This window comes from Erithacus rubecula, assembly GCF_903797595.1.
Source record: "Erithacus rubecula genome assembly, chromosome: 18".
NCBI classification, from domain to species: Eukaryota; Metazoa; Chordata; class Aves; order Passeriformes; family Muscicapidae; genus Erithacus; species Erithacus rubecula.
In genome coordinates, this window is record NC_136670.1 from 6,952,018 (window position 1) to 6,964,579 (window position 12,562).

The window sequence follows — 12,562 nt, forward strand, 5'->3', positions numbered from 1 at the left end:
GTTCTATTCCCCAAACCCAGACAAATCCACCCCCAGCCGCTGCCCTTGCAGGGCGTTTCCTGTAGCCCCGGGGGGTGCAAAAGCACTCAGGGATCCCCTCCTTCCGTGCAGACAAGAGTGGCAGCACTGCCCACCACAGGGACAATGGTAGTGAGAGCCTTTCAAATCGTTCAGGCTTAGTACAGCCTGTAGGAGCTTTTATGGGAGAGCTCCAGCTCCTGGTGTGCCTCATTCCCACCAGTCCTGCTCACCCACTGCTTCCAACTCTCCCACAGCTGCACCTAGTCCTGGTTATCTGCCCTTGAAACGCTCCCAGTATCAACCTGATGTGCCTCGTCGACCATCTTTTGCTGTTAGGATAAAGACTCGAGAAGCAGCCCATGCCACCAGGATTCTGGCCACTGATGACACTTACACATCCCCTGTGAGACCACAGCCACTGGATACTTAACCAGGTAACTGTCCATCACCTGAGGGAGCACACAAAGGGCTCAGCGTGCACTGGCTGACCAAGGGGTGGGTTAGGGACACTCCCAGCATCTGCCCACGTCTCACCTGTGCCTTGGGAGCAGGCAGTCTTGGCTCAAAAACAATGATTGAAGGGGGAAAAACGCTTTACAAATTGCCATTTTCACACTTGACATTTCCACCTGCCCTCACTTAAAGGATATTAATGATCTCTTTGCCACCATCATAAGCATTTGTGGAGAGCTGTGATGCCTCTGGGTCTGGGCAATTCCTGCCCACCTCAAGGTGGCACTGTCACTACTCTGGCTCTGGCACTGGCACTGGCACCAGCAGTGCTGTGGCACACCATAAGAGAGGTTGGCTGTGCTGCCTGCTCCAGCGAGTCCACAGGCAGTGAACTTGCCTGCACTTCTCCAATGGGAGAGCACCAAAACCTCTGGAGCAGTGAGGTGGTCAGGCTGCTTTACAAGCTCACAGTGCTTATTAGGAAACAAAACCCACCAGGAAGGCAAGGCTGACTGGAACAGTGCAGATGCCACATAGTTCTGAAAAACCAAACCCCAAAATTTTTCTATCTTCCACCCAGATATAGACCAGATGGGTGAGCACAGAGCCCAGACACCAAAGAAGGTAAGTGGACACAAGCAGAGCTGTATGCTGGTTTTAATGTTCCTAAGAACTAGGAAACAGAAATCAAAAATAGACTTTGCTCTTCTTGATAAAAGTAATAAAATGGTTAGCGGTGTTAAATTAATCCTTACAAAACAAAACCCAAGGAGGTTAAATAAAGCCCGGAGGCTCCGCATAAAAACCACGACTACAAAACAGCTGCAAAGACGTCTTTACACACCAAAGAAACTCTTCTCCTCTGCTCCTCCCCTCTTCAGGACACAATGTCAGCGAACACGGGACTCACACATGAGAAAGAAACACAGATGCGATGGGAGCAGCCCCACGAGGAGCGTGGGTGCCACAGACAGAACTATTTACACTATGGACACGGAGCCGTGCTGGGGCCAGTCCGGCCGCAGGAGCCCCCGGGCTCTGCCCGTCCCTCTCCTGCCGGGGCCCCTCCAGCCGCGGCGCTCAGCGCCCAGCACTCGCGCTTGCCATCCATCCATCCATCCATCCATCCATCCATCCATCCATCCATCCATCCATCCATCCATCCATCCATCCATCCATCCATCCGTCCCGCTGTCCTTCTGCCCGCGCGCGTCCCAGCTCTGGCTGTCCCTTCCCTCGGCGCTCCGGCGTGGCGGAGCTGCCGGCTCCTCCTGCCGCGCCACACTGGGCCCCCTCGCCCCTGCGGAGGGCTGCGGCTGAGCCTTCTCTCCCACTGGCCGCCGGGCGCTGCTGGCTCCTGGGGGCTGGCGTGCAGTTCGCAGAGGAGAGCAGGTGCCGTGGAGCTGCTGCGCACGAGTCCCGGGCCGGTGCTGCGCAGCCAGCAGTCTCTGCTGCCCCGGCCAGCCTCCCCCGGGGCCGCCGGCACCTCCCCTGCTGCCTCGCACCTCTGCCTTAGTTGGGATTAGTCTCTCGGCTGCTGCTCTGCTCTCGGCCCAGCTCCCGCTCTTTGTCCGCTGTGGAGGAGGAGGAGGAGGATGAGGATGAGGAGGAGGAAGACGAGGAGCTGAGGGTCCGGCCCGAGTGCTTGTAGGCTGCAACGAGCTCCTGCAGCCGCTCCGGCGTGGGCTCCCACTTGGCAAAGCCGGCGCTGTTCTGCAGGAAGAGGACGGCTGTGTTGTGCACAGCCTTGTAGTACATCTCCTCCCTGCAAGGGAAGAGCACAGGGCATCAGCACCTCCCCTGGCCCCTGCCCAAAGCCCTGGACACCTGTTCCTCCTCTTCCTGCCCTCACTAGGACAAGTACTTGTCCCCTTCTTTATTATTCTGAGGAGAAGGGAAGTACAGAGCAGCCTCAGACAGTTCTGAGTACAGTAGAGGCTCCTGAGCTTCCAGAGGGAAGAAGCACTCATGCTGCAGAGCCCAATTTTACCCTACCAGTACACACACGTGCTGGAAACTTGCTGTCCCTCCAGAGGGGACTCATCACACTGAGGCATCAGTCCTAAGCAGCTAAGAACTTCGGTGTTCAGGCACCCGTTGCCCAAATCTGTTGCCTCAGCAGCAGAACAGAGGCCAGCCTGTCCCACTGAGGACCAAGCCCCCAATTGCCTTTGGTCCTCTAGGCACATCCAGCTGCTGCTGCACAAGCTACCAGGCTTGAGGGCAGAGGCATCAATGAGTACCACAGGTGTGACCTGTTCCAGCTGGACTCATGCCCAAGGCATACACCTCTCACAAGCTAAAGTTAGCAATCATTAAACAGAAGTTGAATTCACCATACTGTCTGCCCATCCTAAACACCCAGAGTGATGATGCGCTGCGCTTGTCCTTGCCTGCTCTCTGCTTCCCACTGATTTCAGTTTGGGAGAGGATATTTCTGTCACACAGCTTCAGAGCCGTGTTCCCAAAGGATCCAAGAACAAAGCCTACTTTTTGCAGACGTGCTGGGACCCGCTGCGGTACTCGTGATCGAAGGCCGGCAGGATGAGCTGGTGCCGCTTGAACTTGCTCTGCTCCATGCGCGTCAGGGCTGGCGTGGGGGGGTCCCGCCACTCAGGGATGAAGACAATGAAGGAGAGCGGCTCACTGGAGCTCTCCAGCAGTTTCTAGTGCAAGAAGAAAAGAAGCAATCTCAGCAATGACGTCTTTAATGAGTCCTACAGAAAGGAAATGCTTCTGCTTCAGGAGCAGTGCCCAGCCGTCACTGTCCTCTGTCCCTGCCCTTAGAGTGCAGGAGCGTGGGGAGCAGAGGATGGACTGCACAGCTCCATCCCAAACAACTCCGCTGGTGAGCAGACATACCTCAAAGTGAGAGACCATGGCATCCATCAGCTCCTCACAGAACGGAGGATTTGCCTCAAAAGAGCCACTTATAGGGAAGAAATCCAGGCATGGGCTGGAGAAAGAGGCAAAGATCCCCATCAGCTCATCCTGAGTCATCTCACGGGCATGCACCCACACCCACACAGAGCAAGGCAATGTAATACTCACCCCCTGGATCCAAAATACCCGTCTGTGTCCAAGAAGGCCGAACAGTATTGTTTAAAATAGCAATTCAAGGGCGAGGCAAAGCATTCAAAACTCACTCCAAAGAGCTTGTGGAGGGCTTCAAAGATGTGCACGGGAAGTGCCCCTTGCAGACCAGTCCCCTCATACAGCCCCACACCGAACATCATCTGAGGAGAGCAAAGCCTGGTGAGCCGTGCCTGCACTCGCTGTTCCTGCTGCTCCCTTCACTGACCACGGACCCAGGGTCACATGTCCATGCACCTACTCCTCTAGGTATGCAGGGCCCCCTCGTCCTTTCTCAAATTCCTGTGGTCCCTGCATGTACCCAAGAATGCTCTTTAGAGATTTTATCCAACTCTGACCCCACAAAATCATCAGTTTTCTCTTTTACCCAAGTGAGCCTTCAGTTGCCCCTCTGAAACAAGAGCTACTGAAGCTTCACAAAAATCTTTACCCACACCAAGGTCTCATGTTAAGACCACAACTGCTCCCCAGTTAACAGTCCTACCTCAGCATAGCATGAGCAGACTACAGACCCAGTTTAAACCCTGTGTTGCCCCAGGTTCCCAAAGTTGTGACCCCTTCCCAGACAAAGCCAAGTTCCCAGTGCTGCCAAGGTGTTCTGATGTACAGCTGTGGTGAGACCATACCTGGTATCGACGGAGAAGGCACCAAACCCTAGGCAGGAACTTTTCAAAGCCCGAGTCGTCGATGCAGCTGTACCGATAGAGAAGCCACTGGAAGAGAAAGTCCAGCCATTGAAAACACCAGGAACAGCCAAACTGTGGTTATACATGCACATTGTGACAGGGAGAGGGAGCCTGATGAGCAGGTGGGCTCTGCAGGGAGCTGTCAGCACATCTGCTGTCACTGCGTGAGCCACCAGCTTGTCACTAACATGAAATGAATGAACCACCACAGCAGCACGTGTCTCTCAGCAAGGATTGTCTTGGTTTGACTACAATATTCTGGCAGCACACTTATTCAGAGCACACATCCAAGACCTGGGAAATACTCCCAGCAGAGCCTGGCTCCAGCTAAGGTGAGAGTAGCTGTCCTCATGGCCGTGGCAGTGTCTGACAGCCCTGGAGGATCAGCTGGCCAGCCTCTGCCCAGCCCTGCCCAGGAGAGGGGCAGCAGAGTCAGCACCCAGCCCTTACCAGCTTGCTGAAGTAGTTGCGGCTGACTTTGACCATCTCCCCCTTGTAGCGCACACACGCCACGTTGTTCTCCATGTGCATCTCCACGCTGGGGAGCGGCGGCGAGGGGATGGCCAGTCTCACGGGGTAGCAGTACACCAGCCTGTCCTGGACCTCAGGAGCTTCCACCTCAGCTGTGCAGAATGAACAGAAACAGCCTGTGAGAAGCCAAGATTATTCAGGATCACTTCAAAAGACAGAGCAAACCAAACAGCGTTGAAGAGCAGGGTGGTCCTCCCAAAAAACCACCATGGTGGTCTCTCACAGATTTCATAGGCAGCTACCTAGGTTCAAAGTTGATTCCCCAAATCAATTCAGTCTTCCATTGCCAGAGCACAGAGAGGACTCACTTGAAAGCATTTCTCTACTTCTAACCCAGCAGAATTGCAGTCAGCATTGTTCCAAATACACAAAACACTCTTTTGGTTGTTACTGTTTCTAATTTCAGTTTGCCCCAAACTCATCCAAAGCACAGTAACAATTCACAGGCTGCCAAATGCAGGAGGCAAAGGAATCTCCCTGCACCTTGTGGTTATCCACTGCCTCAACTTCAGGGAGAGCTCACAGATCAGCTGGAAAGAACCTCTCACTTAGTGGGGCTGGAAGACAAGCATCAAAAACAATGGCAAAAGGCAGACATTGGGACCTGAAGGGAGCCTGAGGAGAGCCAGGACCCAAAGGTAAAAGGACTACAGACAGTGGTAATGAAAGGAGCAGACCCCAGGGAGGAAGGGAAAGCTGACTAGAGGCAAATGTACAGAAGTAAATGGAAGAAAGAACAGAGAAAGATCAAGAACACAAACTCTGCCAAGAAATGGTGCACAGTGACAAGATGGGAGGCAGGGGGGTGCAGGAAGGTGTTCAGAACACAAGAAATGTGTCAAATGAGAATAAAAGGAGACCACTCAGCATTACTAAGGGGGTGTCAGCTGTCCCCAGGAATTAATGAAACAGCAGAGCAAAAAAGCATGGTCCAGTGAAATGAACGAATGCCCTGCTCAATGTGACCTGCTGCTAACAAGCTACTTCATCCTGCCAAATCACATATTTATAGTATCTGTCACTGCATAGACACTTGACTGAAAGCTGAGGCCTATGCTGGACTGGCTATTTCTTACTTTGAAATACAGATTTTCTGACTTTTGGAGACAGAGCTGTCTTCCCAACAGGTAACACTCTCTGAATAGGGACAGGCCAGACCGCAGGGGCCTTTAACTGCAGTGCTGTAACTCTACAGCTCTTCAAAGCTGGTGCATACCAGAGATATTGTTCTCTTTGAGTATGGCAAGATGCTTCTCCCGGATGCGCTTGACGTATTCCAGGGATATGTAGTAAATTTTACTGCAGATGCCTTCGACAGAGTCCTTGGCTGCAGCAGACACGTGGGGCCCACACTGTTTGCGTAAGTGCTCCAGGCGGTCCTGTGGAAAGAGAGAACCAAAGTCTCTCACATGGCCAACACTGTCTCTCCAGGCTTCTTCAGTGTCTCCAGGCTGCCCTCCCATGGCACACAGTGAGGGGAGGCAATGGCAGCAGTCTCCAGAAGGCCCTGTCCCCACATGCTCCCACATGGGTGGTACACTGACCATGTAGTCCTCCTTGGAGGCAGAATGGTCCCGTCGCAGCCAGCTGAAGGTGTCCTCCACATTCCACTTCACCACCTTCCTGCTGTCTGGGGAAGCACTCCTGCAAAAACAGAGGCAAAATTTAACTTATGGCTGCAAAGCAAGATACTTCACCCCCCTCTAAAATTTTCAGTCAGTGGGGAATGTGGATGCTGACACTTCCTCAAGGCCCATCCCTGTCACTCCTCTCCAGCTCTCTGGAAAGGCCCTCTGGACGTTTACATGATTGCCAACTGCCATACTCTCTCCAAATCTTGGTGTAGCTGGCTGCTGTTCTCATGTAATAGGAGAGGCCCACAAAGCCTTTATTTGTCATGGCAGTGGACCATTTTGATATTGACTCTAATTTTCAAGTACTGCTAGGGACTTGTGACTGAGAAAATGATCGTGTTTACAAGCTTTTCCTTTCCCCCACAAGGCTCTCCATCCCCACTATCTTCCCCAGTTCTGTCTCCTGTGGTAGTACTGGTCAGAAAAACCCTACCTTGTATGCAAAATGCCCCTCTCTAAGCTTGTTGTTCTGCAACAGCAGTGAGTGCTCAAGCACTCCTGATTTTATTTCAGGGATAACAGAAGACATTCTACACCCAGTCCTTCATTGTCTTCACACACATTCAGTTTCCAAGAATTAGATCAAAAGATGGCTCCAGCACTACTGTTTTTCTTCTGTATGTTCCTAACCTTGCTGTCCCTCAATAACATTATGACCAGTGCTGGATAAGGCAGGATGAGAAGCCCCTCTAGTCCTTTTCTGAACGTGACAGCACTGCAAGAAGAGTCTCACCTGGATTCAATCAGTCGTTTTGCAGCCTCAGCATACTTGAAGAGCAGCCTCTTGGCTTCCTCCCGGAACTTAATTCTGGATAACCTGAGGTAAGTTAAATTCATATGCATGAGTCTCACAAAGGCATGAAAGCCAGGTTCAGCTCCCCAGCTTTCCTTCACCAGCATCCAACCACTTCATTATCACCAAATCACCAGATCAGACCAACCCAGAACCACCCCAACAAGGTGCTGTCTGTGAACAGTACCTGATGGGAATGTCATTCATGATCTCTCTGAACATGGAAGGAGACACTACTGGCTCGCAGTCACTCGGTAAAAGAGGATCTGTCCCTTTATCAACTACTTTCCTCTCCAACATCCAGCGATTAAATGACTCCCTTGGGGGATCAATCCCTGGAGATGCACAGAAGGGTCTAATCAATACAACATAGAGATGACCAGTAACTCTGATAAGGATCATCACACAAAGTTCTGCCTAATCAATTAACCAACAATGTCACAGAGTATAACCATCACAAAATGAGAACACAGGGACTAGACAGAGATGAAACAGAAGGCAAATCACCACAGCACTGCAGAACTGAGAAGGAAATCAAAGGAATCCAACAGAAACTCACCTTCTCGCTGCTGGCAGAGCTCACGGTAATGCTGCCGCAGCTTGAGAATGAGCTGGGACCGGAGCAGCTCCACCTCAGGGTGTGGAGAAAGCACTTCTGATGGTGCCCTCTGCTTAATCACGGCATTTGTCTGAATATCCAGGTCCCAGTATACTCTGTGGAAGAAGCAAATGTCATCAGGATAACCAGATCATTGGTTAATTATCAAATGTTACTTTTAAAGATGGTTCCTTGGGCTGTTTCACAAGCCAGGAAACCAAACTATCAAGACTCCTGGCAATGATTTATCCATCAAGTTTCATGAAAATATCTGGAAACCTCTGTGTCTCAAACACTTCACTGAGAAAGGAACAGAAGACAAATGGAGACAACTCACTCAGTTGGTCGTAGAAGAGCTGCCTGCTGTTTATCTTCAGGTGAAACGCACCATGCCTTCAAAACAGAGGTTCCTGGAATACTGGGAGAGCTGGGGACTGGCTGAGCAGCTGAGTTTCCTGGGATATCCACCTGTGTGTGAGAAAGATTAATTACTGCACCAGAGAGACAAGGAAAGGAGAAGCAGCCCAGTGAAATCAACAGTCCCACACCGGAACACCATGCAGGAGAACCCTGTGAGCCCTCCAGTCCCACCTTGGCTACACATTTGTTTCGGAGCACCACACCCACCTTGGGCTTCTTCACACTGTTGCCAGTCGGTGGAACCTCCTCTGAGTACCTCCTCTTCCTCTGCTTGCTCTCCACAGAAGCATCTGCCACCCCACCTTCCAGTGGCATCGGAGCTGCGTTCAGTCCCAGAGGGTCTGACTATGAGAGTCCAAATGACAGCACACGTCAAGCTCACCCACTGCCACTGCAGCATCCTATTGCACTGCTCCCACCTCCCATGTGGATGCAAATAAGGACACCGCTAGTCACACCTGCACAAAGCTGAAAAAATCTCTTCTAGATATCTGTATATTTTTTTAAAAGACTTTAATGAACAAAACTCATCACAAATCCCCCACGCTGACTGTTCTTTGAGCGGTGCATGACTCCTGAAACAGCATCACCTGACAGAGATGACTTCCCCACAATCATGCCAGACAATGGACCAAGCAAGGAGTTCTGAAGGCACAGAAGACCCTCCCACACCTGTAATCTGAGGTCCACAGACCATGAACACCCCAGCACTGGCACAGTCCTCCCTGAGGTGAGTGAGCTTACTATGACATCGTGCTGTCCCAGCACAGGCATTTCCCACAGAGACTGGTTCGTGAAGCGGTTGAAGTAGTACGGGCGGTTCTCCCGCTTGCTCCAGCACTTCTCCCAGCCAGCCTGCACCAGCTCATCTGAGAGGACAGTGAGAGTCAGGACAGGAGCATCCTGCACCACAGACCTGCCCTGCAGGTGCCCAGCACTGTCACAGCACACTCTGAAACACGCATCATTCCCAGCCTCCCTTGGTAGCTTTGCTCCACCCCCTCCCCACTCCCAGGGCCCTGCAGAATTCCCAAAGGCAGAGTGGTACCTGGCAGGTCCTGCACCAGGCGCATGGGTTTGGGGGAGCTGGGCTGGTTCTGGTTGGAGGTGCCAGGTGAGTGACTCATGAGAGACGCTTCCTCCGCAGGGCTTCTGTGATTCTCATTGGCCATTTCTCAGCAACCACACTAGAAAAAACAGAGTCAAATCCAGTGTTACAGCAGGAAAGGTCCCAGATCTGCTTGGCACACTTAGGTGTAGCAATACAAGTTCATTCTGATAATAAAACAGGGATTGAACCAGTACACACAAAGAGCACCTCAGCCCTGAAAAACAACCGTTATTCGGGACACAACTAGCTATGAGGAATGCTCAGTGTTAAATGGGGTTAGCCAGGGTGTTCTTCAGGCCAGCATTAAAAATAGTCCTTTTTCAGCTAGATGCCTTCAAAGAGTGAAGCATCAGATTGTAAAAAATAACATATGCTCCTCTGTGATTATATGCCACCTTCTGCCACACCAATACCACCAGCCAGGTTTGATCTGTTATCCTCAGAGACAGTTTAAATCAACTCACACACACATAACTGCACATCATTTCAACTAAAGGCTTTAATTAAAAAAAACCCTCTGCTATATAAAATAACCCTGAAGGTTCACTAACAACTTCTGTGGTTCAGAAAACCACAGGCTAAGAGTCAGGAGCTCCCGAATTATTACCCTCTGCATGTCTCAGGCTGACATGTCCTAGTCCTAGTCTTAGTCCCACAAGTAGGGCCTCAGCCAGCTGTTTTGGCTCTTGCTGCTTTTTCATCTGCATAACAACAGTTATGCAAAAGAAGGTCTGTTGGAACAATAAAGCTCCTCTTAATCATAATTTAATGTTGCCAGCTGGAGAGAAACAGCCAGGCTTTTCCTCTCTTAGTCACCACTCTTCCCCTGGGGAAGTTTCTGAAACAGCGCCGCAGATTGCTCTTCTCTGGCAGCCCGAAACACATTGGCAATGAACTGGGGGGAAACAAGGATTTTACATAATTCCCAGCTATCTCAGACACTTAACTCTATTCAGGCTTCGGAGACACCCAACAGCACACACCAGCACTACAGGGCAGCAGCAGTAGCAGCACAATGCTGTGCATAGTGTGCTTCTCACCTGAGCAGCACAGCACCTGGCAGCACAAGCCATGTATAGGAGCTCTTCAATAAAAACTCTGGATTTTTTTTGGGCTAAGTCACTTCGCTACCCTTCCTGTGCATAAAGGCCAGTGGCTATTTCAGCAGAGCAGAATGGCAGGAGCAAACATTGGTCAAAAGTGAATGGGCAGCAGCTCAGCTGCCCACAGCATTGGCTGAGATTAGCACTGAGGAACTCAACCCCTTCAGCCCCTAGGAGATGCTTCCATCCTTCCAGGCAGGGTACACAAGGGAAGGTGTGGGACACTATGGACACCCCGAGTCTGGGTCTCTGCTCCAGAGCAAGCAGGTCACGCCTCGTGCCTGCTGCAGAGTGCAGGGCACAGCTGGGAACCTTTAATGCCTCAGCAGTGAGCATTGAGCAATCTCACACTCCCTCCTGAACTCCAACCCCACCGTGTCCTTACAGCCACTTCACAAAGGTGCCAAGGTGAGCTGGGCCAAGGGCAGCAGCTCAGGCTCCTGCCAGCCTGTGGGTACAGGGACCCCACAGACCGCAGGCCTGCAGAGCAGGAGCACAGGGTACCTCTGAAGGATCTTTAGTCCCTCCTCAAACTAAGGGCACACTTGCACATGCAGCTGCTGCTGTGTCCTGCACGTTACACAGAGCACATGCTGGAGTGAACTGGTGTGTACTGGGGGGTCCAGAGCATCCAAAGTGATGTATGTCAGGATTCAGACAGTGCTGGGCACAGAGCCCTGGCCAGCTTGGATGGCACGTGCCAGCTCCAGTGACCTGCCAGTGTTTTTCACCACCCATTGTTCAAAAGAGCTGTCAAATAGGGTCACTGGCTCTGCCTCCTCCCATTTATGGATAAACTGGAATGGTGGAAGTAGCCAAGAAACTTTATCACTTGATCAGTGTTAACAAGTATTAAATCCAAGTACCCTTAAGGTCTGGGAAAATGAAACAGCCAAACTAACAGGAATCCTGGCAGAAGCCACTCTACTTTTATGTAACTACACTGGGACTTAGACAGTGACAGGGATCCAGAGGAAGCATTTTATGGTGATTACGGTATGTTTTTATACACCATGGCAATGCATACAGTGCTTCACAAACACGGTACAGCGCTGTCCCTGCCCAGAGAGCTTACAACCTAGAGCAGCAGCACAACCAGAGACCACAGCGAGGGGTAAGGAGACACAGAGTAAAGAAGTACAGCAAACAGGACCGGTATTTGTTTCCATTTCACCGAGGTAGAATTTTGTACAAGACAACAGCAAATGCAGACAAAGGAGATCAGCGACAGCCCCCCGGGACAAGCCCGCGGTTCTCCCCCATCCCAGAACCACGGCTGCTCCAGGAGGCTGGGAGCCAGGCCACCGCCTCCCCCATCGGTACCATCCCCTTCCCGCGCGGCGGGCCCGCAGCTGAGCAGCGCAGCGCTCCCGGGGCACACGGGCACTGGGGACCGAGGCACCGTATCTGCGCGGGGAAGCGGCCGGGAACCTCCTGGGGCTGCCCTGCCGGCGGCGAAGACGGCACGGAGCTCCTCGGCGCGGCGGGCCGGGGCCGGCGGGCGGCCACGGGCGCCCAGCGAGTGCGGAGAGGAGGCGGCGGCGGCGACAACTCTGCAGTCCGGCCGGGAGCGGTCCGGGGGCGCGGCCTAAGCGGGGCGGCGGCCGGCCGGGCGGGTACTTACGGTGGCGGGCTGCCTGGCGGGACGCGTGGCCGTCGCTCCGTACTCGCCGCTGGCGCGCCGGGGCCGCATCCTCATAGCGGGGCGTCCCGCGCCTGGCCCGCGGGGGCGGCTGCGGAGACAGGAGCCCGTTACGGCGCCGCGGGGAGGGGCCGCGGGACGCGCAGGCGCGGCGGGGGCACAGCGGGGGCGCGGCGGCGGGAGCGCGGCGGCCGTGGCGGCAGCGCTCTAAGATGGCGGCCGCGGGCCTGCGCCGCCTCCCCTCCGCCGCCTGCCCGCCGCCGCTGCCCGCCCGCGCCGCCTCCTCCTGCACGGCGAGCCGCGGCCACGCGGTTGCGCCGCTTACCTGGGCGTGAGGCCAGGGGCTGCAGGCACCGGGCACCGCTGCATCTGCCACCGCCGCCGCCCCACCTCCGCCTCGCCCGCCCCGCCGCCGCCATCTTGCGCCGGGGCCGCGGGTGTGGAGCGCTTGCGCGAAGCAGAGCCCGCGCTTGGGGG

The 12,562-nt window shown here is 53.4% G+C and overlaps 1 protein-coding gene across 2 annotated transcripts; it reads right to left on the bottom strand.

Annotated features, from left to right (window-relative positions):
* Positions 1–1,113: 1,113 nt before the first annotated feature.
* On the bottom strand, positions 1,114–12,557 carry PCIF1 (phosphorylated CTD interacting factor 1). Of its 2 annotated transcripts, XM_079321572.1 has the most exons (17): positions 12,411–12,557; positions 12,068–12,176; positions 9,278–9,416; positions 8,974–9,098; positions 8,437–8,574; positions 8,147–8,277; positions 7,771–7,925; positions 7,399–7,546; positions 7,152–7,235; positions 6,329–6,428; positions 6,001–6,163; positions 4,704–4,876; positions 4,194–4,280; positions 3,526–3,710; positions 3,337–3,430; positions 2,965–3,140; positions 1,114–2,239 (listed from the first exon to the last, which is right to left on the bottom strand). In XM_079321572.1, exons 3-17 carry the CDS (start codon positions 9,399–9,401, stop codon positions 1,987–1,989), a joined length of 2,136 nt encoding a protein of 711 aa, XP_079177698.1. In that variant the 5' UTR covers positions 9,402–9,416; positions 12,068–12,176; positions 12,411–12,557; the 3' UTR covers positions 1,114–1,986. The 2 variants fall into 2 exon arrangements, with proteins under 2 accessions (XP_079177698.1, XP_079177699.1); XM_079321573.1 differs by lacking the exon at positions 12,068–12,176 and having other exon boundaries at positions 12,411–12,523.
* Positions 12,558–12,562: the final 5 nt, after the last annotated feature.

Excerpts from the sequence above, each read along its gene's own strand:
- PCIF1 (XM_079321572.1), bottom strand. The coding sequence starts at position 9,401 with ATGGCCAATGAGAATCACAGAAGCCCTGCGGAGGAAGCGTCTCTCATG. Across the intron at positions 4,877-6,000 it reads CAAAGAGAACAATATCTCTG|CTGAGGTGGAAGCTCCTGAG; the intron begins GTATGCACCAGC and ends CATTCTGCACAG. Across the intron at positions 2,240-2,964 it reads TCCCAGCACGTCTGCAAAAA|GGAGGAGATGTACTACAAGG; the intron begins GTAGGCTTTGTT and ends CTTCCCTTGCAG.